This window comes from Dinoponera quadriceps, unplaced genomic scaffold (assembly GCF_001313825.1).
Source record: "Dinoponera quadriceps isolate SergipeBrazil2010 unplaced genomic scaffold, ASM131382v1 scaffold707, whole genome shotgun sequence".
NCBI classification, from domain to species: Eukaryota; Metazoa; Arthropoda; class Insecta; order Hymenoptera; family Formicidae; genus Dinoponera; species Dinoponera quadriceps.
Window position 1 is genome coordinate 1,764,061 of NW_014555450.1, and position 26,593 is coordinate 1,790,653.

A 26,593-nucleotide genomic window follows, 5' to 3' on the forward strand; every position below is an offset into this window, starting at 1 on the left:
GATTACCGCGCGCAGAGCTAAGCCTTTAGGCGAGACGACGAGATAGCTGAGCATTTTTACGCCCAACGACGACCGGGGCGACGTTCCCTTTGAGAAACGCTCGAAAGAAAATGAGTAAATATAGGCGCCGGTTCAAACTCCCCCCCCCCCCTTTCCGCCGCGGTTTCGCATCTGCCTGAAGAGTAAGCGTCTTTAGAAAATACCATCCTCTTCAGCGGCCCTTCCTCTGTGCTTCCACCACGCCTCTGGCGCTTGCCCTTTTTATGGGCGCATTTTCCTCCTCTCGAAACAGCGCTAAAAGGGGGAATTCGTGGCTAACGTCGTTCACTTGCTTGGTTGAAAACCCGATTGGTGCTGAAATAGCGATCCCTCGATGCTCGTTCGGGCTTTCTAACCCTTTGAGAATCATGCAATTTTCTCTCGTGCTCAACGTAAAGGAATAATCTTAGCAGTTTGCGGTAGGATGCGAAAGAAATGATATCGAATCTGCAGATTTCAGACGGTACGATTCTCTTAATACGACGTGTGTGCCGCGTGTTTTATACGAAACATCTTGGAAATCAACACGTACAATAACACCGCCTGTATATTAAATTTTTTTCTTTTTTTTTTTATGTGCGTGCTTACATACGGCAGTTTACTTTCTAGCACGTGCTTACCCTTTCCATTAAACCAGAAAAAGAAATGCCATTACATAACGCGTGAAAGATGTTTCGAGTGCGATATCCATTTTGCGACATTCATCGCGCTCCACTCCCGTTTTTACCCTTTCGCGTCTCGCTATCGAGGAATCTGTCTCCTTTCATATCTCCAGGCAGGCCAAAAGTGGGGCCCTTCGACGATCTTTTCCGGGTAAGAAAACCTCTGCTGGCACAAGATGCCCCTTCGATGAGCTCGACAGCTGAGATAAATATCCCGCTTCGAACACCGGAAGAAGATACACGCTGGGCGTGTCCGATGAAAAGAAGCTGCTGCAAGGGGTAAACGTGCGGTTATCAGGCGACACAGGGGAAAATGGAGATGTGTGTTTCGGAAGATAAACAAGGAATTAGCTAAGCCGCCGAGAAGTCGCGGGATTTTTTTGACTCGTAAATAAGACCACTTCACGTATCCACCGCTACGCGGAATCAGATGGCTGTAAATTGTTCCAGGCGTCGTCGTCGTCGTTGCTAGGGCTGAAAGAGAAGGACCATTGGTCTGGGGTGGCTGCGTCCGTCGTAAAACAGGAGGAGACTTTTTTCCTCTTTTCCTCCGCCGGAGGAAAAACAGAGAACGGTTGGGGTTACAAGGGCACGCCACACTTTGAATGCTCGATACGACCTCGCTCGTGTCTCCTGTAACGGAACTGGAGGAAGGTTTCGAAATATGGAACGAAGGTTTTTAGTTTCCTACCAGCGCGACTCACTTTGTGTATGTGTGTTGTGTGTAGAGTAAACCGACTCGGATAAAAAGTGGAGCAGCAAGTGTCGAGTGAATGTTCCTAGGTCGTTTACGCGTAAAAGAAGTGCTACGGTGTTTTTATATACCGCGAATTGTCGTGTAATTATTTAAAATAGTAACGACTACATGTTACTTTGAGTTGTCTGAACGACAATGTTATAATTTTGATTTTACACGGTTCCCGTTTTATCGATCGTTAAACAAATCTTTTCAATTCTGTTATTACGTAATTGTTATACAGCAATCTCAAGCGCCACAGTCAAAATAGAAAAGAAACGTCACACGCAATAGAGAGAAAAATTAATATTATACGTGCACAGAATAATAAAATAAATACATCTTTTAATCTCTATAATATCAATGTTAAAATAATGGGCGAAATATTTCGAAATACATAAAATGAAAAGTCTATTTCTCCGTATTATTTTAAGTGCCGGATTGCATTTTCTTGATACGTAGTATAAAGTACTTACATCGCTTTTGCTTTCGTGTCCATTATTATTACGATAATGATGCAAATGAATATAAGTTTGCTGAGGGCAGTACCGTAAGACGAGAATTTATGAAAACTTCCCTCGTAACGCGCGACAAACCATCGAGAAGGAAAATATCATTTTATTCCGAGTCTTTTAGGACCCGAAGTGGAACGACTGAAGGACAGGAATTACGTCCAGTGGACAGAAGCGTGTCGCTCGTGACTGAAAGACAATAAGAGGGCGACGACATGGAAGTGTGAAGTTTCTCGCCTGGAAAGACGAAAAGATCCGTCCGAGTTCCGTCTTTCTTAAGGTGGTGGTGACGTCATAGAAAGTTCGCCGAGCTCTGTTGCGTTCCTTGAGTCGTTCTCTTGGCCAATGTTCCGCTTTGTCCGGATCTTTTACTTGTATTCTAAAAATCTCTCTCTCTCTCTCTCTCTCTGTCTCTCTGATCACATACATACCTTCATTCTTAGTTTATATCCTTATGTAATGATTTAACCCTTTCGCTTCGAGCGCCGCTTATAAGCGGCGCGCACAGTATGTCCTGTGGGTACGAGTGCCGCTTATAAGCGGCGCGCATAATATGTCTTGTGCGTACGAGCGCCGCTTATAAGCGGCGGCCGCGCGATGTGTCGTCTGCAGTAAGAATGACAAAAGATCCGACTCACGATACGAGTGTAAAGAGTGTGATGTTGGTTTATGCGTAGATCCGTGCTTCAGAATTTATCATACTAACTTATACTACTAATCACTTTATATTAATATATTAACTTGTTTGCGGACAATAATTAATTAAAATTTAAATCTTACTAGTAACTTTTAAGTTGTAAATATTTTCATACCAAAAATGTAAATAATAATCATTATATAGTAACAAAGATTGTTTTATTTAGCAAAATTGTTACTTAAGACCTAGGAAAACGTATATAAAGCAACAACGCATATTGTGCGTATTCGCGGCGCGCGCGCCCGTACAGAGACAGTACTTCGGCGGACGGACATCCGAAGCGAAAGGGTTAAACATGCATTTTGAAACACGCGAACGAAATTATCGCGTTTGTCGAAATGACATTGAGAAACATTGGAAAACAGTTTTCACTTGACTTTTATGTGCACAATGTGTCCTTAGTTTTTTACTCGAGGTCAATGACGGAAAATATCAATTTTAGATGCATTTTAGATGCAGTAACCGTGGTCATATTTTCTGAACGTGCCAAGTGCTAGACGATATATTTCGATCACGTACTCCAGCGCAAGTTCTTATAGTTTATTCCTTTGACCTGCAATAAAGAAGATATGCCGGAATGATTCTTGTAAATATTTCTTAGATCGATTCGTGATTCCTCAGAGAGAGAGAGAGAGAGAGAGGACTAGCGATACATAAGTAATGATCGGCGCATGATTCAGTAATTTACGATATGTCGCACGTGGTTTTTGCAAACGGCTCTATATACGTGTAAAATTCTATGAAAAATATATCTCGAGCACGTTGTAAGGCGAGCAGAGATCACATTTCACGCACACGAGCACAGTATGTACATTTAACTGCATCGTGACACACACCTTAATAACGCGGAGCTGGGTTTCTGGAATCCTGTTTGCAACGTATCCACAATGAGAAATGATCAGCGCCGGGGATGCCGCATCGCGAAAAAGAAGTTAATATGAAGAAGCGCGCCGGGCGAAGAAGCCCCGCAAAATGTAATGGCGCAATTCACACGGTCTTTGCGCAAACGACGATCATTCTTCTTCCGAAAGGCGCGCCTTTCATGCGCAACGACGTGTCCCGGCGATAAGAACCGGCATTCGCAGGAATTCATGAGCCGCGCTTCACGATGAACGAGCCTTGAATATGGGGAACGCGGGATCGAGGCATCAGGAAGAGCTCATTCCCGCGGAATCGTTTGGTAACGCGGTCCGAGAACATTTCTCATTCCGAGAGACGGGGGAGCCCACCACCGCCTTCAAGCAGACGATATTATCGGACGGGGCAAAAAATTATGCGGCTAATCAAGAAGCGTGAGTGTCGCTTCTCGCTCGATGTATCTAACGTGAGAAATGACTTCGATCGTTCAAGGTGTTTTTCACCAATAGCGTAACGCCTTCTCGATCCGAACGTCTCATTTGATTCCGGTTCGCTTCCGCGCGCGCTCTTTCTCTCTCTCTCTCTCTCTCTCTGGAGTTAATTTTTCCCGAAAGGTGACTTTCGATCTGCGATTCTGAGCGCGATAAAGTGTAATTTCAACATCGTAAAAATTGACGCGATTTTATCCGTCTGACACGAATCACGGGGAAATTTTTAGACGCGATGGATCTTAGGATCGAGCGTGAGAGGGTGACCATTCCATCGTCGCGAATTCAATTCTGACCATTACGCGATAAAGTCCTTCGAGAGATAATTACGAGGATGAATAAAATATAAACTATAAATAATAAAATATAATAAAATATAATAAAATAATAAAATATAAAATATAAACCGGAATTATGTTTTTTGGTTTAATTGAAGCATCATAAAAAAAACCAACATACACAACTACTTTTCTATATAATTCCCGGACTTCGAAACACATTTTTCACAACGGGTAACCGGTCTTTTAATTCCGCTATCATAAAATGAAGGCGACTGTGACAGCAGCCAATCGCTCACGAAGGATTCGACAGAAGCATCGTTGTCAAATCTTTGTCCTCCAAGTGCTTCTTTCAGTGGTCCAAACAAATGATAATCGCAGGGCGATGAGTCCGGACTGTAGGGAGGGTGTTCCAGTGTGGTCCAGACCAGTTCTTCAATTTTTTGATGAGTTAAGGCAGCTGTACGGGGCCGGGTATTGTCGTGAAGCAGGATAACGTCTCGGATTGGAAATTCGCGTCTTTTCCGACGATATTCGCGTTTTGCTCCGTCCAAAAGTTGGCAGTAGTATGCGGCGTTCACAGTACGACATTCGTGAAGAAAATCGACGTGCAAAATACCTTTAAAGTAAAAAAATACAGTTGCAAGAATTTTTCCAGCTGAGAGCCGAGTTTTGGCTTCGATGGGTGCAGATTCACTTTTCTTTCGCCATTCCATACCGGCTTCTTTGGATTCCGGGGTGTAGTGGTGCATCCAAGTTTCGTCGCAAGTCACAATTCGGTGCAAAAAAGCTTCCCCTTCGGCCTGATAGCGTGTCAATAGCTGTTCGCACACCCCCAAACGGTGCCGCTTCTGATTTTCGGTGAGAAGACGAGGGACCCATCTGGCGGATACTTTTCCGAAACTCAAGGTCGTCAGTAATGATTGCTTGAGCACTGCCGAAACTTATTCCGACCTCAGAAGCAGTTTCAGCGTTAATCGACGGTCACCCTCGATAAGACTGCCAACCAGGCGAATATTCTCCTCTGTCACGCTGGTCCTCGGGCGACGTCGGTGCCTCTCATTTTCAACAGTTTCTCGTCCTTCTAAAAATTGTTTGCGCCACTCGTACACTCGAGTCTTCTTAAACGTATTGTCCCCGAACTATGCTTCAAGCCTTCTCAATATGTCCGACGGTTTTACGCCTTCTGCAGTGAGGAATGCAAAAAGAGATCGTCGCTCATATCCGTCGTATTTATGCATAATGGGGCTGCTTCGGAAACAGCTCGTCGTCGTGAAAATGAGAATCTATTTCCCAGAAATTACGTGTAAAGTTCAATATGCTCGGAAACGTGTTCTCCAATCGATTAGTCAATGAATATTCAACGCGGTTCTCGCGTGGGGCTCGTGCGATTGCAGCTTCGTTCTATCAGCTTATCCTCAGATCTACGATCATCGCGCAGTTGGTAACTTCGATAGTTACGTCGGTGGTTTCGGCGGTGCGGAGAGGACTACTTCCGGTGCCCTCGCATGGAGGTCACACTCGCGCATCCGACTTCACGATTCCGCCGCCATCGCTCATAGAATCTTCGCCGCAATCTTACGGCGAACCCCACCTCAGTTACCTTCGTGTGTGCGAGAAAAATGTCGGGGCTTGTCGAGGGTTTGGTGAATCGGTGAGTTTGCATTAAACATCTCGGCTCGAAGCATAACCGCGGGCCAACGACTGGGAACGTTCGCGTGAAACCGTTTTCCGGAATAGCAATTGATTTCGCGAAATCCCGAATTCCGCGAGCAAGTCAGAAAGATACAGAGAGAGAGAGAGAGAGAGAAAAGCGTTTATTACTATATCCTAGAACTTGCTCTTTGGAAGGGTTGGTAAATGTATAGATTGACAAGTTGATTACGAAGAAATTCTACAAGTATCAAAAATATTAGAAGAAAAATCGAGTAGAAATATAGGAGACAGTAAATTGATATTTGCGGTAACAAGAGAAGAGAGTAAATTCTGATATTTACATATAGTTGATAAATAGTTGATAAATAGTCAAATGATAGATACATAAAATAGAATAAAAAAGTAAGAAAGAAAAGCCGACATAATGCAAAAGTAATTTAGATAACGTAAGAGCAGAGAGAGAATTTTGTACGAGAAGTATGGCAGATATATATATATCTTAAATTTCACTAAAGTTGTTAGCAAAGATATTATTAGATTGCGGAAGTTAACAAATATTCGTTATAGGTGGTTGGCGAAGGAGGAAGTGCAGTTGAGCGAAATGGTATTTTAAAGGGATGCGGCAGCGTAGAGAGAGGAATGCGGCAGAGAGAAGGGGGCGTGAAGACATAGACAGACAGACAGAGAGACAGCCGGAAATCTACGCGTCGTCGACGACGACGAACTGCGAATAACCCCGTAGACCCTCCCTTCAATGGGACTTTCGATGCGAAACGCGAAGTCGAAACGGTGCTCGATATAGAAAAAAGCAACAGACTTCACGTGCCGAAATGACTTTTGTCGCTCGTAGGCCGGGCACGTGCTAGTCGCATTGTTAGGAAAATGCGTCTGGATGGTGGTGAAAGGCCTCGGTTCCTCGCTGGAATCGAATGGCGCAGCTACATTATAAGCAACGCGCACGTTGCACCGGTGCTTATACGATCCCACGTCGGAACCGGGTCGAGTCGAGTGACAATGAAATCTAATTCCACCCGCGAGCGGATAAAAGAAGTTTCGTCGCCGTTAGTCGTTCGCACCGCGTTTATCGATATCATGTCGCTGAAATTCTCCCCTCGCCAGTTAAAACGATCCTTCCGCAGAGCGGGGCTTTTTTATCCCCGACCCGAATTCTCATTTGCGACTTCGCGCACTTTGGAATTAACTTTCAAAACAGAAGCGAACCGGGATCGCAGCACGGAACTTCATTCGTATGTAGTTGGTGACGCGATCGCACCGTCGCAGTCGCTTTGCTTGCAGCTCCTTTGCACGTTCAATAATACTCACGAATGTAACAATAGGATTTCATTCCGCGTACGTGTCGATGCATGGAAGACGCTGCTGTTGCGCTTACTGATGAGAGAAATAACATTCGCTGGAGGATATAATGTTCGGCATGGACGCTTTCGTCGGAACGCGAAATCCAAATTATATTCTATCTTATTCCATTAAAATTATTGCATTATTCATTACATTATTATATTATTTACAGGATTGTTTCGCCGAGAATTATTTTAAATGGTACATGAATCACGTCTGGTTGTTGTGGAAAGTATCGGAAATAGATGCTTCCGATACGTCTAGTTATGTCTTTTTTTCGATGCGTGAATAACGTGCTTTCTTGCCCAAATATTATTAAAAATAGCGAAACGTCTGTATTAATATACGGAATTAATTAAGACCTGTTTACCGGAGCACATTATAAGTTAATGATATACATAATTAGTAATCAAACTGTTATTAAATCAACAAAGTAAATTGAATTGCGTCATATTGAGGGACATCAATAATTTTATCTGAAATGGAATTTTAAATAGTCGAGAGAATAAAACAGATTAAATACAAATGTAATTGTAATACACGTACAAAAAAATCCACAATAGTATCCTCTTTTGATCTTGATGCGCTTAAAATATGTTTTTGAAAGTAAACAACAAAATGTCACACAGATAAATATTTATATCAAAAAGTTAAGGATTATATAGAACGATTTCAACTGATGCTTAATTTAGCTCCCGGGTTGGAAGGGAAAGCTTCTGAGGATTTGCATACAATCACAATACACGATAAAAATATAAATAAAAAATAAGAAAAGTATAAAAACATAAATAATATATATGAATTTGTTTTCAACATTTCGTAAATATTTCAGTTTACTTCTTTAAGAAGAAGAACAAATGCAATTCAAATTAATTTGAGAGTATTATTCAGTGCAAAATAAACTGATTATAATTATTAATGCGGGAATAAGAGATAGAAGGAAAATAAGAAAAGATAGGAAAAAAGTATATAAGAAATATATTGCGCATGATTTTATACGTAGTAACATTAATGAATGCAAATTGACGCAGATCCATACCGAATTAAAATGATATGCATCAATCGTCACATAAGTATCAGTTTATAATATTTTTTATATTGCGATAAAATAACGACTCAATATATACTCTTGTTTTGTCATTAATAATTCTTCACTGCGAGTTTGCAAGTTTATATTGACATTTAAAAAATGTTTAACAATAGTAATTTTTTATTACTATCAGACGCTGACAGTTAAGCAATCGCTTAACATATTGAAAAGTATTTAGTCAGATGAAAGGTGAAAATTAGGACAAGACTCAGATTCGAAATAACGCTACTAACCCCATGCTGTGAATTTGTATCAAAACTCCAATCTAATCATAAGAAATACAAAGTAACACAGACACTATCGCGAAACGATTTTTGCGGGATAATTCGCGACTTTTTTTCGGATCGCTACGTGCCCCGCGGCCGAAAAGTAAGTGAAAAGTAAAACGAAAAAAGGCACGAAAAAAAGAACGAGGACACCGTGAGGTGCAAGCCGCGCTCAGGGCAATAATAATATCAGAAAGGTCGGGCTTATACTGCGGCGAGGTTTTCCCGATAGTTCGAACGCGAACTTTCTGCCCAAGTTGCAAAGCTTTAAAGCGAAGGCTTTAACGGGGCTTCGCGTTCGGCGCCAACTCTCTCTCTCTCTCTCTCTCTCTCTCTCCCTCTTCGGGATGAAGTCGTGCGAGGAAAGAAAAAAATGATCGCTACGAGAAGAATGCCCGGCACGGTAACTTCAGGCCTGAATATACTGCTGACCTCCCACACTCTCTCCTCGCGCCAATATTCTCACGTTCGAAGTTCATCCCAGCCGACCGTTTCCAGTATGTTTCGAGGGGAACTTTTATTATTCGCGTACTTCGCTACGAGGCGTTTCACGCCATCGCCGTCCCTTAGCCGGCGAGCAATTTTCGCGTAAATTGCGTCGAGGAACTCAAAAACGATTACAAGTGAATTTTAGAGGAAGAAAGGGTCCGCAATACTCTATATATGCAGACACGTGTCTCAGTACAATTACTTATCTGATAAATCGTTTTTGCAAATATTTTTCATAATCTATTGTAACTATATGTAAGATCGTAACTTTTTTGTTTTCAGCGACGAATATTTAATATGCCTCGTAAATTATTGAAATAATGAGAAATTAAAGGAACGCGCAACGGCCTAAAAAAACTTGGCTCTTGATAACAGAATTCTTTTTCTACGAAAGAACGAAAAAGAGAAGGCGAAAGCTCTTCTTCTATTTCTAGATTCTTATGTACACATTTAACGACCTTTTTGTCGTCATATTCTTCGCACGTCATACTTAAGAGTTTTACAAATGGTCACGATGTTTTATGAAAGATAAACAACACTATACGGTCTCATGGACGCAAGTTCCTACATTATTGTTCTAAAACTGAGAACTTTTTAATTGCCGCATGATTTCGATCAAGCCTTGATAAGCAACAGTTCAAATCACTCCGCATTGTCCTGTTAAATATGCGCCATTATCATTTATACATATACATATGGAGAAAACATTTTTTGGTAGCACAACAAATTGTTGGTTACTCTAATGATAGCAGAAAGATTTGTTACACGGAAAATATAATTTTGTCGTTTTATAGCGAAACGTCGATATAACAGCTTTTATCTTAATGTTTTTATCTTGAAGGTTTTTGCTGCCTAACGAGTCTTTCTGCTGTCTGAACAAATTTTTTTGCTATTATAAGCAATCAATTTGCCGTGTCGGGAAAAATATTTATCCGGGCACACGTATCTCGCTAGACCGGTTCTTTTCCGTTTCAAAGTTGACTTATCTGGGACACGATTTTTCGTATGATGTTAGACGTAACTAATAATCGCCTTCATAAACCTATATAACTAAGTTTCTTGACATTCATTGAACATGTATGTTTTACAAATGACACAGTATGACGCGAACGAGCTGAATAGCTTAACCGGCTTAGTATGGATTTCGTCTGATCCTAGGAAACTTCTTACAGAGATCCAAATTCGTTGTCGTGTGTTGCACGTTACAACTTCGTTTACCCACAATGTTCAAACGCGAAGCAATCCGAAGTACTTAGCGAGCAATTAAACGCAAATTCCAGCGTTTCTACACGCATGACGAGATTAAACATCGAAACAATTGTAATTACAATCGCGGCAACAGATGAAAATTAAACGCGTTACTCTACCGACGATTCGGTACAACGGAGGAGAAATTCCCCGGGAAAAATATTCATCCGTACCCAGAAGTATGCAAATCTCCGACCGGGGGTATTCGTCGACTCCTCGCATATCGCATGCAAACTTTTTTCGTCCTCGGATCGCGCGACTATCGGACGAGAAAACGAGACATCGGTGAATCGTGAAAAAAGGAGGGGAAAAAAGAAAATCCGAGCGCGGAGTGACGAAGCACCGTTGTCATCGTCACAGTCGCTCCGGGACTCGTCGAGCATTTCAGTCACGTCGAAGTGTAATGATCAGTAAATAACAAATGACCGCGTCTGCCGGCCGCTCTCATTCTTCATCGGAGGAATAGCCGGAGCTGTTGGAAGTTTTGCGAGAGAACGAGGAAGCGCGGACGTCGATTCCTCTTACGGAACGGCGGCGGCCGGAAACTTGCGACACATGACTCCAGCCCGGAGCTTCTACTCCGCGAGCCTCGGAGGCGCGCGCCGGTCGATGATTCGTTTTCCCTTCATATAAGTTTCGGTAGTTACGCAACTTTCCGAGCGGCAATTCCCGCGGAATAGACCGCCTTTACAATTCCCTTTCGGGCTAAACACCCTGCTTGGGTGGCGGCGCGCATATTACCGCGAATGAAAATTGCCGCCTGCGCGCTGTCGCGAAGGAGCGGAAGGATTACGCGACTACGAGGATCGATAGCGCGTGAGATGATGGAATTTTCACCTCGAGGAACCCGCGCGACTAGTTCTCGCGTAAATGAATTTTAAAATTATCGCGTGCGGTTGTACGACCTTACGCGACCTACTTATCGAATCGAGGAATCGGTTTTGAACGCGAATTCTAAGGACGGAAGACACGAGCGGAGTATTATATCGTAAATAAAACAATCTAATCTAATTCATCCGCATATATATATATATATATCTCGAGCTTCCTCTCGCAAATATAATCTACGCGAAATTACCCGGTCCGGTCGTTGCGACGCCGCCTGACTACGATGGAGAGTTGAAAGAGAGACGACGACGCACATTCCGTCGTTCCGAATGTAATTTGCACATTGTATCTGCCGAGGAAAATTATGATATTGCGCGGATATACACGATATCTTACTTATGTCCCGGCGTTCGAAATAGCACGCAGGAATAGAATTCCAAGAGAGTGGGATGGGTATTGCACTGCGGCGTTGGTCGATGACTTGTTTTCCCTCCACGCAATAAGTTTTGTAATCTCCTCAGTTACGTAACTTCCTGAGTGGCAATTTCCCAGAACAGGAGCGTTTCTTTTCCAATCCCTCTCGGGCCCCGATCTTTCCAAATCAGTCAAGTCCTCCCGCAATTGTCTACGTGTCTCGATCTGTTTACCAATTTATACGATGCACTCGGAGAATCGTGGGATTTCACGTTACGGATCGCAATCTAAATATTATCCGTCAATGTTCGGGTTAAGTAGATATTCAAGGTAAATATTATTTGTCGATTCACGCGAAGTGAGCAACGAAGAGACGGGTTTCGCTCTGTGGATTTTGATGCGAAGTCAAATCGGCCAGATGGTCGATTGAATCAATATCAGCCACCCAAAGACGAAGCACGGATCAGCTCGGGCGGAACAAAAATTTCTACCACCGTTGCTTCTTACCGCATTCGGGTCATCCAAGATGGCGAAGCGGTATCGGGCGCTCTTTTCGTATGAGGATCGCGTTGCAGACCGTAAGAATACAGTATCGCGACTCCGTTCGGCGCCTCGTTTTCTCCCCATACAATAAGTTTTGTAATCCCCTCAGTTACGTAACTTTCTGAGTGGCAATTTCCTCGAACCAGGCCGCGCCCAGTTTCATCCGCGATCCCGTTCTGCCAACCTTTCAACCCGACCGACTTCCTTGAACCGCGAGGACGCAGTTTCGGCACACCCTCCTTTCGACTCGTCATAATCCCGGATACGGCTTCTCTCCAGTCCACCTTCGTCACCCTCGCGCCCTAAGCTTTTTATATCTCGCCCTGTCGCGGTCGGCCGTGGGGTAGTAATCTGCATGAGTTTGTGCGCTGTTAAAGCCGCCGATAAATAATATCGTGGATTACTCGCTCGGAATTATCGGGGCGTTTCAATCGTCGTATATTTAGCGAATGTAATTGATTCGACGGATCTCTGCGATTTCGGTGCCGAAAGAACGCCACTGGCACGCTTCTGTCCACGCGTGCAAAATTATCGGGCAGCTGCGCCATTATCGCTTTAATATTCCGAGTCGTTTACCGTGCAATAAGTGTTATCGCGCTCGGACAGATGTACCGGGCAAGATTACGGCATTATTCACGCTTAATAGCTAATTTCGCGGTGTATTAAATTTACGGTCTTCGAATTTCAATGTGCGGCTCTTCTGGCCTTACTGCACCCAACAGCCACGGGTCAAGTGTCACTCCGAGTTTGGGACCCTTGGCGCGCTGGGATGACCTTTCCGATTATTCACGCTTCTCTTGATGACTCAGTACTCTCTTCAACGCATATGCGCATACACAGCCGCGGATGCCTTAGAATTGAGCTCTTAAGAATGGTGCTGTAAAGTTGAACAGCCTCGTGATATTTGAACGTCCGTGAATTTAACTGCTGACTTCGCCCGATAAGGTACACCTTGGTTACTCGCTAATGGTTACTCGTAAAGTTCCCCGCCTCGCTATTGAATTCGTGTGATATAGGTGAGATTATGTTGTAAGAGATGGATCGTTGGATATTGTGGAACCTCCCTAATGTTTCGTATAGTTTACTCGGCTGAATGTTTGTAATGCTTGTGCGAAATAGTAAAATCATGTTATTAATTAACAGAGCGCTTTTTCATCGGATATTGATGTTGCATGAAATGCATTCCGTGTATCTTTTCCGTTTTTATCATTTTGTGAAAAATACCGGAATTTATTACTGTCGCGCCGCATAAAGATCGAAGCACGAAAAGAGCAACACGCGCAAACCGGAATCAAACTTTTTGTAATTGGGGAATCAAATTTAATAACTATGTCACACTACAAGGGATAAGATTTTTAGTTTTTGTGACAGTCTGTGATAACAAGCAACGAAGTAGGAGGAATAAAAGTCACGGAACGTTACATTATATAGCGTAACTTGTAACTATGAATGCGCGTGATTGTCCGCTTGTTTGCATTCATGATACATTTCATTACATTTAGTGAACATTTTTGAGTTTTGACACAGTCTTGCATAATAATCAAAATGTTAATTCTTAATTTTTTTTTTCAAAATACATTCCTTTTAAGTAAATGCAACGCTGGAAGCGATTACACAATTTTTGGAAACCGTTACTGTATTCCATTTTTCGAACCGCCTTTAACCCCTTGACATACAAATTAAATGGAACTTAATGCGACCAAAAAATACTATTTAATTTCGCTCAACTGAACAGTTACGTGAAAGCTGAGAAAGAGTACATTTTATTTTGAAATTTGGATTTTTATTAATCAGATTGATGTTAACAAAGAACATCTAAATAACATTAAAAACTAATAATTTAATAGTTCTATACAGTATGGAATATTTCGAAACATTTTGGAACATGTAAAGGAACTAAACATTTTTTGCACTGTCACGTTGCTTCACTTTTTATGTTGTTTTTTACGCACACGCGGCATCCCTTTGTAGGTAATTTCTCATCGTCACTTTCATATAATGCATCCGACTTATACATGTTACAGGGATTATTTATAATCTTTACTAAACTCAAATATTGGCTAGTATAACATTCACTGTACAAGACTCCTGCTAAACTGAATGTTACTTTGATTGTGCTCCTTCTTATATGTTTGATACTTTTTTGTTCTTGAGTCATCTCGAACGTTATAAACAAACAAGAATCGACGCACGAGTGAAGCAACTATGTAATCTAATTGTAAACTACACGGCGTCTGCTGAAAAAAGCGCTTGACGAGTCAGACTCGTCAAAGTCTACAGTGGCCCATGAAATGAATGACGAGTCAGATTCGTCATTGTATGTCAAGGGGTTAAAGTCTTGTTAAAGGGGTTAAAGTCGCGGTCAAAACTCTTTGGACGTCTTGGCAATGGGAATGGTATCGCTGGCATGCGTTTTGCATTCCGAAAATGTAAATATTATCTCACTCTTAATAAACCATGTTCATTAGCGAGCATATTTATATGGAATTTTTTGCCTTCTCGTTAAACGTCTTGGCAATGGGAATGGTATCGCTGGCATGCGTTTTGCATTCCGAAAATGTAAATATTATCTCACTCTTAATAAACCATGTTCATTAGCGAGCATATTTATACGGAATTTTTTGCCTTCTCGTTAAACCTTATCTTGGATTTAGTTGCAAATGTATCTGATATATTATGACAGTTAAGTCTCTAAGGCGCAGAAAGTCGTTAATACAGGGTCGTGCACATTTGACCGAATATCACTTATACCGGGTCGAAAAATCTATACTTTTACACGTTAAACCTTTCAAGGCTTGTAACGCGGAAACGGCTCATAGGATGAAGTTGTGCCCATTGAGACATTCTTCAGAATGACGAGAACTACACATATTCAAAAACTAGCCAAATTTGCAGAAAAACACTTTCCCATAAGAAATGGTGCGGGATCCTTTGACGAAGGGATTGAGAGAGGTGGCGGAGGGGGAGAGTTAAAAATATCCAAATGACATAATCATTGAATGGCCCTTTAGATCTAACGGTCGTCGAGAATAGTATTTTTGCGCGTGTATGTTCTCGCGATAGCATTATGTGCACGGTGTCGAATTTCAATTCCAATGTTTTCAATGACATTTTCAACGACGTTTCTCTTTTTCCATCCAACATTCTAATTTATTCCAGCCTCACGGAAACAAGTTTATTCTGATTGTTCGAGATATTCTCATTCGCGTATGCAGTCGCAGAATCTATTTCAAGCTAAGAGCGAGACTTCATTCTTGCGATTTCAGTAGGCGATATTTTCACTCGTCGATGCCACTTTTCACTTGTTCTGAGTAAGATTCCACTCCGAGAAATTTCGAGAATACTCAACGCAACAACGTATTATCGAACGATTATACGAAATAACGATGCATCGAATGATCTAGAATTCGAACGCTTCCTCTCGGCCGAGTTGAAAGACCTCTATATATACATACAACGTTGATATTCCATTTCACAAAGAGCCGGTGGCGACAAATCCTTCCGAGACGAATACCTACGCGCGCGTCAGAATTACTCCGACGCTCATTGTCTGACCCGAAACGCTTATTAATGTCGCGGCGTTCTGAGAATGATAAATTGCTCCGGCGCGCGCGTATCACAGCGCGCGAACATTTTTCCGGAAAATGCCGGAAGGTCTTTGTGCTCCCTCTTCCTCTCTGCGTCCTCATTTTTCACGGTTTTCAGTTATGCGAACGGGCGCTGATGAAATTGCCGAATGAACGCGGCAAAGCGCGCCGATGGCTGCGTCGTCGGGGAATCTGTTTGCGCCGGCTCTATTTACGAGAGATGCGCGACCGTGTAAACCGTCGTGTTAATAGAATATGCTCACACCCTATCCCAAAGGAGGCATATGAACACGGGGGATCGTAACCGGTTGCCATATCGTTATCGTTATCGACCATGCAGCCTCCCACAGGCGGAAACTTAACTCCGCTCACGAAACACACGCGCGCTCGCTCTTCCGCGTGCAAGTTCGATCTCGCGAGATGTCTTCCGCGGCGGAATGTCTTAATCTTTTACGACATCCCGCGAGCCGTACGCTTATCTTTCGACATAGAGCGACCGAATTGAATGTCTCGCTCCCTCTCGGCATTATTCATAATCTTTCCCCGAGGATCATCGCGCGTTCCTTTAAGAGAACGGATAAGTGGCAAGCGCGATGTTTCAGCGAAATTGATGCGTCCACGTGTTCGAATTGTCCGAACACGCGCACACTACGCGCAGTGTATTTTATTTCGTTACAGCGCGCGAGGACGGATGGTGATGAAAACAGATAGCATTTCCCAACCTCGGCTAAGCTCGCGCAATTGCCGTCGATGTCGTTCGCGAGTCCTCGATTTATCTGAACGGCGAAATCCAACTTCTCGATCGCAGGTAAAAGGGGAATGCGCGCTCATATTGCTGCGAGCTGATCGAGCGTATACCGCGACGAATTGCGACGAAGCGAGCAACGGAATAAAACGGCTAGAAAGAACGGACCCTTCGGCAATGCACTCGATGCCGAAATCGACGATACGATCCATTTCGAAATATCGCGCAGTCACGAGCCAAGTGCGATCGGGGGATAGGTCGGAAAAACCACGCCGGAGTATCGTAACGGCGAGGACACTTTGTACGGACATTTGCCCCGCGTTTTTCGCTCTCCTGCCGGCAAATAAATATTGTTCCAGTATCGGCCAAGATTCGATGCGGCTTAGCGCCGTGAAATATGGGCCGGCTCGTGAATAAAGCGCTTCGACATTAACAGCATTACGACCTTCGCTTTTCACGCCACGCCGCCATTAGTTCACATTAACGGGAGGAGGAATTTTCGCGCGTAATCATTTTTAAAGAGGGGAAAACGTGTCGACGCATTTCGCGCGAGAGCGTGAGTTTATCAATATTTCTGTCATCTCTTCCATTTATGGCTACTTTGAGTTTAGTGTCAAGAATTATTCATATTCGAATCTATTGGGGAAAGCATAGCTTCTATTTATATATTTACAGTTACCGCGGGGAATGCGGAATAAGAGAGAAGGAGAAAAAAATATTACTCATAAGCAACGCGAACGAGGATAAAAATTGGTGGTGAAATCAGAAATAAAGGCAGACATCGCTCACGGTTGCGGTGAGATTTAAAGGCGAAGTGGAAAATTTCGCTAGCGGTGGTTTCCGCCGAGTTCAAAGCTACAGATCAAACAACTCGGGTTACGTGCCGCGACTGGAAGGTACGAAGTTTGGAAAATCATCTGGCGGGTGGGCAGTGCCTGTATTGTTCTCGCGAACGCTGTTTGCTTAACCCGCACCATGACTATAACAAGAAGTTATTGTTGCCACGGAGTGCGGAGAATGCAGAACCTTATTGAATTCGTGCGAGGTAGAGCACGGAGATCGCCTTTGCGTATCGATAGCCGAGCCCGATAGCTTTCATTTCCCGGTGTTCATCGAAAGTTGAGAGAATGCTTTATTGAATGGCGATGGGCAACTTCTTCCGAAGGAACGCGGAAGTTTGCCTAGGCGGCATGGAAATCGCGACGGGATATTCCGCGTATGCGATATCTAACTCGAGGATTCAAACGAATTAGAAAGAGAGAGAGAGAGAGAGCTGCATAAACAATGTGAAAAAAAAAACTCCCGTTACTCTTTCGTCGCGGTCACGACGCATTGATTTTGCGTCGTAGATTTGCAATGAATTACATTCCCGACCGCCGTCAGCAGTTTCGGCCGGGTTATCGATCCTTTTGATCCGGCCGCATTTTCGTTACGCCTTGAGCATCGTCGAGCGATTTCCGCAATTTTCACATGTACGTCGTAACAATTTCAATTTCTACCCGCGCCGAAGTCCCATTTTCCCCGGCATACAATGGAAAATTTTATCGGACGCGTTCTATCCCTTCTTGCACGGCCGTTGCCATCCCCGATGCCACCCTCTGACCCGCCTGCCCGTTCTTTTCCATCGTATTCAGCTACTCCTATGGGATTATGATAATGACGATCCCCACGATCGTCGAAACCTCGGCTAATGGCAAATCGGGTGATTCATATAAATTGAATAAAAAATCTTCGCTTCGTAGCGCGGAGTTAAGCGCCATGCGAGCGCCACCCGATTATCGAACGTTAATGTTCCATGTCGGATTAACGTTTCTTTCCTTTTTTATATTTTACTGCAAATAATAGTTAAGCGACTCCACTGCTCAGCATTCCCAGTGGAATTCGATAGCATCTAACGAGCGACAATCAATTTCGCCCATCTATTCTATTACGTTTCCATTTATTGTAACACTTCATTCGTTACAGCGGATATTCGATGTCATACACCGCGACACGAGAAACACTCGCGTTACATCCATGTTACGTTCTATTCATTTTGAAGCATGCGAATGTTTACAGTGTGGATCCGCAACAATTAGGGAAGCGTTAGTATGATTAATTGCTAGGGATGCCTTCATTGATTTCCGTTTAATCCCTTTTTAACGCTGATATCATTATTTAATTACATCGAGCGTTAATACATTTGTAGGAAATATGTTTGAAAAATATAATGAAGACAACGAAGATCATATACGCTGCACAATAGCACACATATACACACAACTTTATTTTTCTTCTATATTCAATTTATTGTCGTGTTCACATGTACACGTATATATAGTGATACACATTGTGCAGCCGAAGAACATATAGATATTATTATCGAACGTGTACATGTTATTGAAATGTTACATCAATTAAACGATCTATTATTAATAGCCATCCTAATATTTCACATTATGTTTATGTTGCTTATTAATATTATACTAATGACCATGTTTCACCAATACGGCCGATATTTCGATAGAATATCTATCAGAAGTACAAAACATCTTTAATCCCGGAAAGTAAAACATAAACCTGTACCTTTAACAATTTTGCATGAAATAGTGATAACTATAATTTCACTATAATTTCACTATAATTCATTAAAAATAATATATATTTCTTTTGACAAGTCTTCCTTTTCTATATAAAATGATATATATAGATAGATAAAATGTACATTAATGAAGATGTTAATGAAATATAATATCAGTACTACTTTGTCTAATGGGAGGAAAATTCCATGTTCATTGTATACTGAATTTAATATTATACCTAACAGAATGTAGGTATTTCGTTATAGATTTGCGGGAATAATTTTCCGCATGTGTACTTTTCGTATGTTACTTTTAATATTAGACTATTAGATTATTACGACGTAAATAATAGTAAACAATTTATTTTCTGCATATAGTATTGAGATACATTTTTCAGGAAGTGTCTTCATACACTAAAATTAATCAATATACATTTTTATTGTGATGCACATTTTTATTATACCTACATTTGTCATCGAGTGACTCTCGCATATCAAGCTTGAAACAGCGAACTTGTGCTGAAATGTATTTTGCGTATAAACAATTATTTATAATTACGTTGGTAATATGTAGTTACGAAAAATAAAAGTATTCAGTAGAGAAAATGAAATGAAATTACGCATTGCCCGTTACGAATGTATAGCAAAGTGTTTTATGCTCAATATTATACTTTTATGAAGGGTAATACAATGGGTTGAAAAAACAAAAACGGAAACCTGGACAATCTGTGAGGAAGGAAAATCAATATTTATATACATATGAAATGTATATAATATATATAATCGCTACATAATTAACTTGATATATAATTATCTTAATATATTTATCAATAAACACGTTTAATGTTATGTCGGTTTAACATCAGCAGAGTGATGAATTACTACAGATTACATCATGAAGGTTAATGTTTACCATCGAGTATATAATTATAAGATATTAATTCTATTAATCAAGTGATTAACGCGATCTGAAATACGCTAAACACCAGGTGAATTCACGTGTAATGATTTAAGTCAGATACGTATGAGATGTTAATGCGTGATTAATTATCAGTTCTTTCAAAGTTCTTGTATAATGTATACAAAGTATCAGAGAGAATACGTCGTTTGTTCTCGTTTAAAGAGCTCTTCCTGTATATATTTTTCAAGCTCGTGGCTTTCATTCGCGGCACCCGATTTGAAATTTGATTTGCGGTACACGCTAAACGAGATGTACTTTAAAGTCGTATACGAGAATGATACAAAAAAGTAGGAGATATGCTCAGAATCGTTAACAGGTTGCGCAGTTTGTAAATGATTTGCGTCGGGCGCGAGATCAAAGAAGACGGCGGGTATTCTTGGCGCTAACAACACGGTATTTTACAAATGTTAGGCGCGATTGTGTGTGCAGGAGTCGTGAGTAATGGCGTGATGCTTTATAATTCTCGGAAGTTCGGGCTTAATCAAGTACTTATTACAATTACCTACGGCATGCACAACCCAGCAACTTTCAGTCCACTCGGGGTGCAGCCTCTGATGTTGTAAAGCGGGTTTCGCGTCTAATCTCGTTTGAATGTACGACACGCTGAGTTTCCATATTCATCTAACTTCGACTTTGACTTTAGCGCGAGCTATATATCCCCGTTCAATGTTAGATAAGATTTGTCCGTGGATTTTGCGCGCTTTGTTAAGCGCCTCGATACAACCTGTCGCGCTCGGTTGGTGGTTCATCTCTATCTTTAATCAAAATGCACAAATAACGTTTATTTATTTCAAAATACGATCAATCAATTAAGTATTTTGTTCGATTACCTGCCGGTAGCTGCATGATTCCGCGCTCGTGGAAATTTAGAAGGGATTTCGAACCGATGAAAAAACGGCACGAGCTTTTACAACAACACCTCAATGCACACTAGGGACGTCTATTGTGAATTAAATGCCGACAGATGCGATCGCTCAATTTTTATTACTTATCGTTAAAGCAGTAAAAATGCGTTATTCGCCTGCGGAATTATTACGTATTTCCGACACCGGCATAAAAGTGTCGTTGTATTTTGTCTCAGGTGGCTCCAGTCTCGCTAGTGTAGTGGCTGGAAGCAAGCCGACAAGATCCTGGGACAAGCCCCACTTCGACGATATTGCACCGCGAAATGTCACTGCCATCGTCGGCCAGACGGCGGAGCTGAATTGTTATGTCAAGCATCCGGGCGACCGTGTGGTGAGTAATATTTTCATGCTACATTTACCGCGCAACCATTGTTTTTTTCCCTACCGTACGCGGGATGAAAGGTCCAAGGAGATTCCCGTCGGAGATGCGTCGGTTTTTCCCGATTTCCCGACGCTTCTTCCGTCGTTTTTCCGTCAATGTTGGCAGCGAGGGTGTCGTTATGATGCGGGATAAACAAGGGTATAATCGATATCGCTATAAGTTATGCGAGCGAAAACTGCACCCTAGTTTAAAGTCTGACGGATTTAACTATACCTTATTTTAATCGGGGTGGAGAACTGTCGAACTCGCACACAGTGCCGATACCTCATTCCGCATTACTTCGCACCTTGGCACCGCCGTTCCGTGTTTAACGTTAATCTCGCGGACTAATCGCGTTGATTAATGTTGCGAAATTACTGGTTTGAAAAACGATAGAGCATAATTTCTGCAGTTCCGCAGCTCTCGCACGACGTTAAGTTGTCGTGTTACTCTGAAATACCTGAAAATAGAGATCCCAGATTATAGTATACGGCTCGGCTCTATGTACCAGCATAAATTGTAGAATCGCACGCTATGGGAAAATATCGGTGAAAAAACAAAAAAAATACGCGTGCAAGAGTCTTTCTGACGAAATACAGCTCTTTTCCCAAAGCGGCATTGCAGATAGGAATAGACGATATTGTATCGCGATCTGTTTTTTAACAAATCGCGTTATACTTTCCCCCGTAAAATCAAGCGAGCACAAATGTTTCTTTTTTCTTGATTTTTACCGAAATCTTATGCAATATATCGCGAATATATATTTTGAAAATTTAACGAGTCTGCACAGATGTTTTATTTATTGGGATTGCAACGGTCTTACTCGATGAGCGATTCAATTCGAACGCCTCGCCATCGAGAACGCCATGTTTGCTCTCGCAGACGGTGTAATCGAAAGCACAAACACTTCAATTTATCGCGCTTGTGCCTTATATTTACGACAAATATTTGCCTCACTGTTATTAATACTGCAATTAATATCGCGCAATTGCAAAGTTGCGGCGTGATTGCGCAAGGCGGAAAGTTTGCGCACGTCGGCAGGGAAATCTCTTTCAGAAAGAACATTTATCGTTAGAATGCAAATGGAGTGCGGAGCTCTCAAAGTCTCGACAAGTGAACAATAACCCTGCCTCGAGAGGTACGCTTGTAAGTGCAAACAGTTGGGGGAACTTTCACGGGTCCTGCGTGCGGAATGGCAGCGCGATAAAAACGCGCGCGGACATTCTTGCCACGCGCGCGCGCGCACGCGCCGTATTTACAATGGCCAACAAGAAAAGGAGCTCCCCGGGTCTGATTAAATGCAAATCTCGCCGTTATTACGGCGCCCGTAGGAAACACCACTGTCCTTTAACGTCGCTATCCAATTAACGGACGTAAGATTATCTCATTTTAAATTAAACAATCGTGCATGTGCTCTTCCTCCCTTTCCTTCTTTCTCCGTGACAAAATAGCGTAAAATCGTACAAAACGGCGCTTTGCTCTGAACTCACGAGAGACCCGCTAGCACGATCGACAATTTCTTTCTCACATTTCGCCACGCGATAAGTTTCGAATCTTCAAGGCGCTTTAACGATCACCCGCAAAAATCGCCTCGTTCACCTCTCATCGATCTCTGCCGCGAATTGTTTCGGGCATTATCTTCGACAAGCATTAACGGATCGTTAAACTTTAACGAGCTACCGCTGGTATACCGAAGGTACGGGCGGGAAGTCAAATGTTCAATCCTCGCTTCGCGGGAGGATCCAAGTTTAGGACACTTGTAATGGAATACCGTCATTTAACTTAGTTGTTGGTTCGAGATTATGTTTATTGCGACGTTATTAATAGCGAATGCACGCTCAGCGCGCACCGCATACAAAACCACAAATATATTCTGAACAGCGCGTTCAATTTTCACTTTTCCGCTGGAGAGCGCGAAAAATTCACCGGGACTTTGTGGTTTCGATCGATCCTCACGCGACTTTCTCTCTTTCACGCAAATTCAATCTTGCCTTAACAAATTTACCGAGGTGTATCGGTGAGATCAATCGAAACGGTAATCCCGGATTCACAGTTTGCGCAGTTGAGCAAGGAGTGTTTCTTTCTCCTGTGACTGTTTGCAAATACAAACGAGCTGCTCGCAGTCCGTTGTTGTTTGTCCCCGTATATTCCGAGTGTCGACGGCACCGTTTGTGCATTCGTTTGCATTGTCTCAACCATGTTATCCGTTTCACGAAAGGAAACGTGTGTCTCTGCTGGGTTCATTAACACTTCGCCGTTTGCGCGGGTGATAATGAAGTGTCTTGATGGCATAATTCCCTTACTGCGTGTAAATGGTGTGGGTCTGTGCACGCTCGTTCAGTCGCAATATAATTTGCCGTTCTTCTTCCGCGACGTTCGGCTTTTATCGAGCGCGTTATAAATTTGCAGGAAGGAACGCAAAGTTTCAAGTGCGAAAATAGCTGCGAATTAATAACTCATTTCTCAGTTGATTTACGTCAATTATAATAGCCGACTTCTGTCGCACGGTTTCCGGTATATTGCACATTGAGTATCGAGCCGATCTATTTATAGGTAAATATTCGCATAATTATGGGTGTTTATCCGGATTAGCAGCGACGGTATCAATATGCATATTAAATTCATTAAAATTGCGCAATAAACAATCGAGGTTTAATGTTTACTTCGCACTGCATATTCCCGTATTATTCCATCATAGGACGCGTAATACGAACGAACGCGTCTGCTCTACAAATAGGCGTGGTGCGTGTCGATTATATTATTCGCTCACACAAATTTAACCGCTCGCAATTGTCCGCCACAAATTTCAGGCGTTCGAGCGGAACTGTTCATTTCGCTTGGCAAAACACCGTCGAAGCTTTCAAAAGTAAAAAGTCTTCGATTTATCGTCTGATATAATTTAACCTTTGAGATAGTTGTGCCGTAGAGTGTCGGATTTTTAGCGGCGATATTAAAGGGCTCCTATTTAAATGTATTATTTACTGAAAGAGAACTTTTATATAATTTTATTTAGCTAGTAATAAGTGTTAATTTTCAGCGAAATTAAGAAAAATATATATGCACAATATTACTAGCGCCATTATTTATTTTTTATTTTTCTTACTAATGTTTTATTTATACATTAGTTGAGCTAACAGAGGTGCACACGTAATAGAAAGTGGTACATAAATTACTATAAATTGTAAGTTTCTTATTTTCTATACATTTACATAACAAAACGGTCAGTAATTATGAAATTTTTGTATAATATCTCTATATTAGTCTTTAACCTTTAACCCTCATACCATAGCAGTTTTTTCATAAAAATCCGAAATGTCCCGAATGGTCAATCGTTTTCCAGTTGCGCCAATAATTATGCCATATTTAAATCCACATATAGTGCAAGTTCCAATGAATTCTTAAAAGACTCATTTTATGCTGCAAACGCCTTAAGCAATTTTGATAATAATATTTTCAACTATAATTCACAATGGTTCTTGAAGATACACGCTAGAAGATGCGAGATATGTTCTGAGAGCGCGATTTAGATTTCACCAGTACGAGATTCTTATCCTCGACAAGCCTTGCACATAACGAGAGCGCGATCAATTGTCCGATTCCTTCTGGATACGCGCAACAGCTGGCAACCTCGATAAGACAGCCCATAACATCGTTATCAAGAAGTTTTATTATTTCGCAACGAGTCGGTCGCTTTCTTTCTCTAACGCATCGGTAGCCAACCTTTACAATCGTAATAAGAGAGACGGTCGTTAAACCACTCGTCTTCAGACGCTCTCGAAATTCCCGAGATTGTACAGACTGAGCTGTGTGGGTGTGCGTTTGTGTGTGTTTGTTCATCCGCTTAGGGTATTTGTACATACAGGGTGACCCAGAATTTCGCTGGGCCGTCCGAAATAAACTTCCCTCGGGCACAAAAACATCGGGATAAGTTTGAAATTACGCGCAACTTAAAAGCGAACGACATATGAATAAATTCTTCGAAAACGAGGCTTTAAAAAAAAAACTGTGCTCTTTGTTTGATTTTAAACGGATCTTAACGAGACTTGCAAAAAATCGCAATTACTTGCAAAGATATTTAATGTTGAGAATCACACCGTTGACTGAAATGTATATAATTTTATTAACTTATTCACTTCTTCAAGCGGAGATGGCGGAGCTTTCCGATATTTATTCCTGCGACTCCTTAAAAGGCTCCAGATTGCTTCTCGCAACTTTCAACAACTTTCTCTATAATTTGAGATTCATCAGAAACGGCAAACACGACGCGAAACGGATAGAATATCTCTTGCGGGAATGTAGCGCAGCCGCATTATACCGCCCTTATATGGATGGCCGCGTTTTGCCCTGTGTGCGTGCGATATCTTCCGCGAGCTTCCACGAAGATGTATGACTTCGGAAGTTGTTGTAACGCGAAACACCCGGTATGGACGCGTACGTGTGTCTAACGATCTTCTTGGTTGCGCAAGGGCTGCCTTTAATTGGCAGACGGAAGGGCTTGGAACAACGGAAGAAGCAAGTGCAGGTTAGAGCGGGGATTGCGAGGGTGGCTGCCCCCGACTGCGCGTCCTCAGTGCTGGCAAATGAACCGATCAAGCATACCCGGCCAAGTGGTTGCAGAGTGTATCGGACCGCCCGCCACTACGTCTATGATATACTTGTCGCGCGTAGCACACACGCAAATGTCGCGCGATAGATACACCGGTGTGTACACGGGCGTTGTTATATCGATGAGTATGGACGGCTGGCCAAGATCAAAGGACGAATGTCGGGAAGGCAATCGCCAAATTTAATAAACCGACGAGCGCGACGTTGAACGACGCGGGCCAGACGCTTGCGTATTACAGCGAATTTCACCCCTTACGTGTATTTTGACAAATTGAAAAACCTGCGCCTTTGAAGTAGCGTAACGTTTGACATGCGCCCGATGTCACGTGATGAAAGAGTTGAAAACGCGTTAAAATTCGAACGAGCGAGATGGACGAAAAAAGTGTCGAGATTAACGACATTCGTGATAATTCCCGTGCGAGCGGTATTCGACAATGCGATACGATAAATTCGGCTCGAAATGTACAAAATGATGTCGCGAATTCGGCATCTCGCGTTTAATTAACAACGTGCCCGGAAAGAAAAGCTGGCGGGGCAGCACGTCGCATTTCTCAGCGCAGTGAGGCTCGTAGGCGGACCGGCTGGCTTGATTGTAAAATGGATCGGAAGTGATCCGTTTAATCGGGCCCTTCCCATCGCATGTACCATCTGAAATAGTTGGAATGGCTTAGGCTTAATCGTGTATCTGCACGCCGCCAAAGCGATACGT

The 26,593-nt window shown here is 42.3% G+C and overlaps 1 protein-coding gene across 5 annotated transcripts in view; it reads left to right on the forward strand.

Annotated features, from left to right (window-relative positions):
• Positions 1-26,593, forward strand: part of LOC106744244 (basement membrane-specific heparan sulfate proteoglycan core protein-like) — a 173,806-nt gene that overhangs the window by 52,738 nt on the left and 94,475 nt on the right. For all 5 annotated transcript variants that reach the window (XR_001374434.1, XM_014618831.1, XM_014618832.1 and 2 more), the window contains exon 3: positions 21,095-21,249. Coding sequence is in view for 4 of the 5 variants with exons in the window: in XM_014618831.1 (XP_014474317.1) it covers positions 21,095-21,249 (155 nt within the window). In the remaining variant the exon portion in view is untranslated. The remainder of the gene's footprint in view (positions 1-21,094; positions 21,250-26,593) is intronic.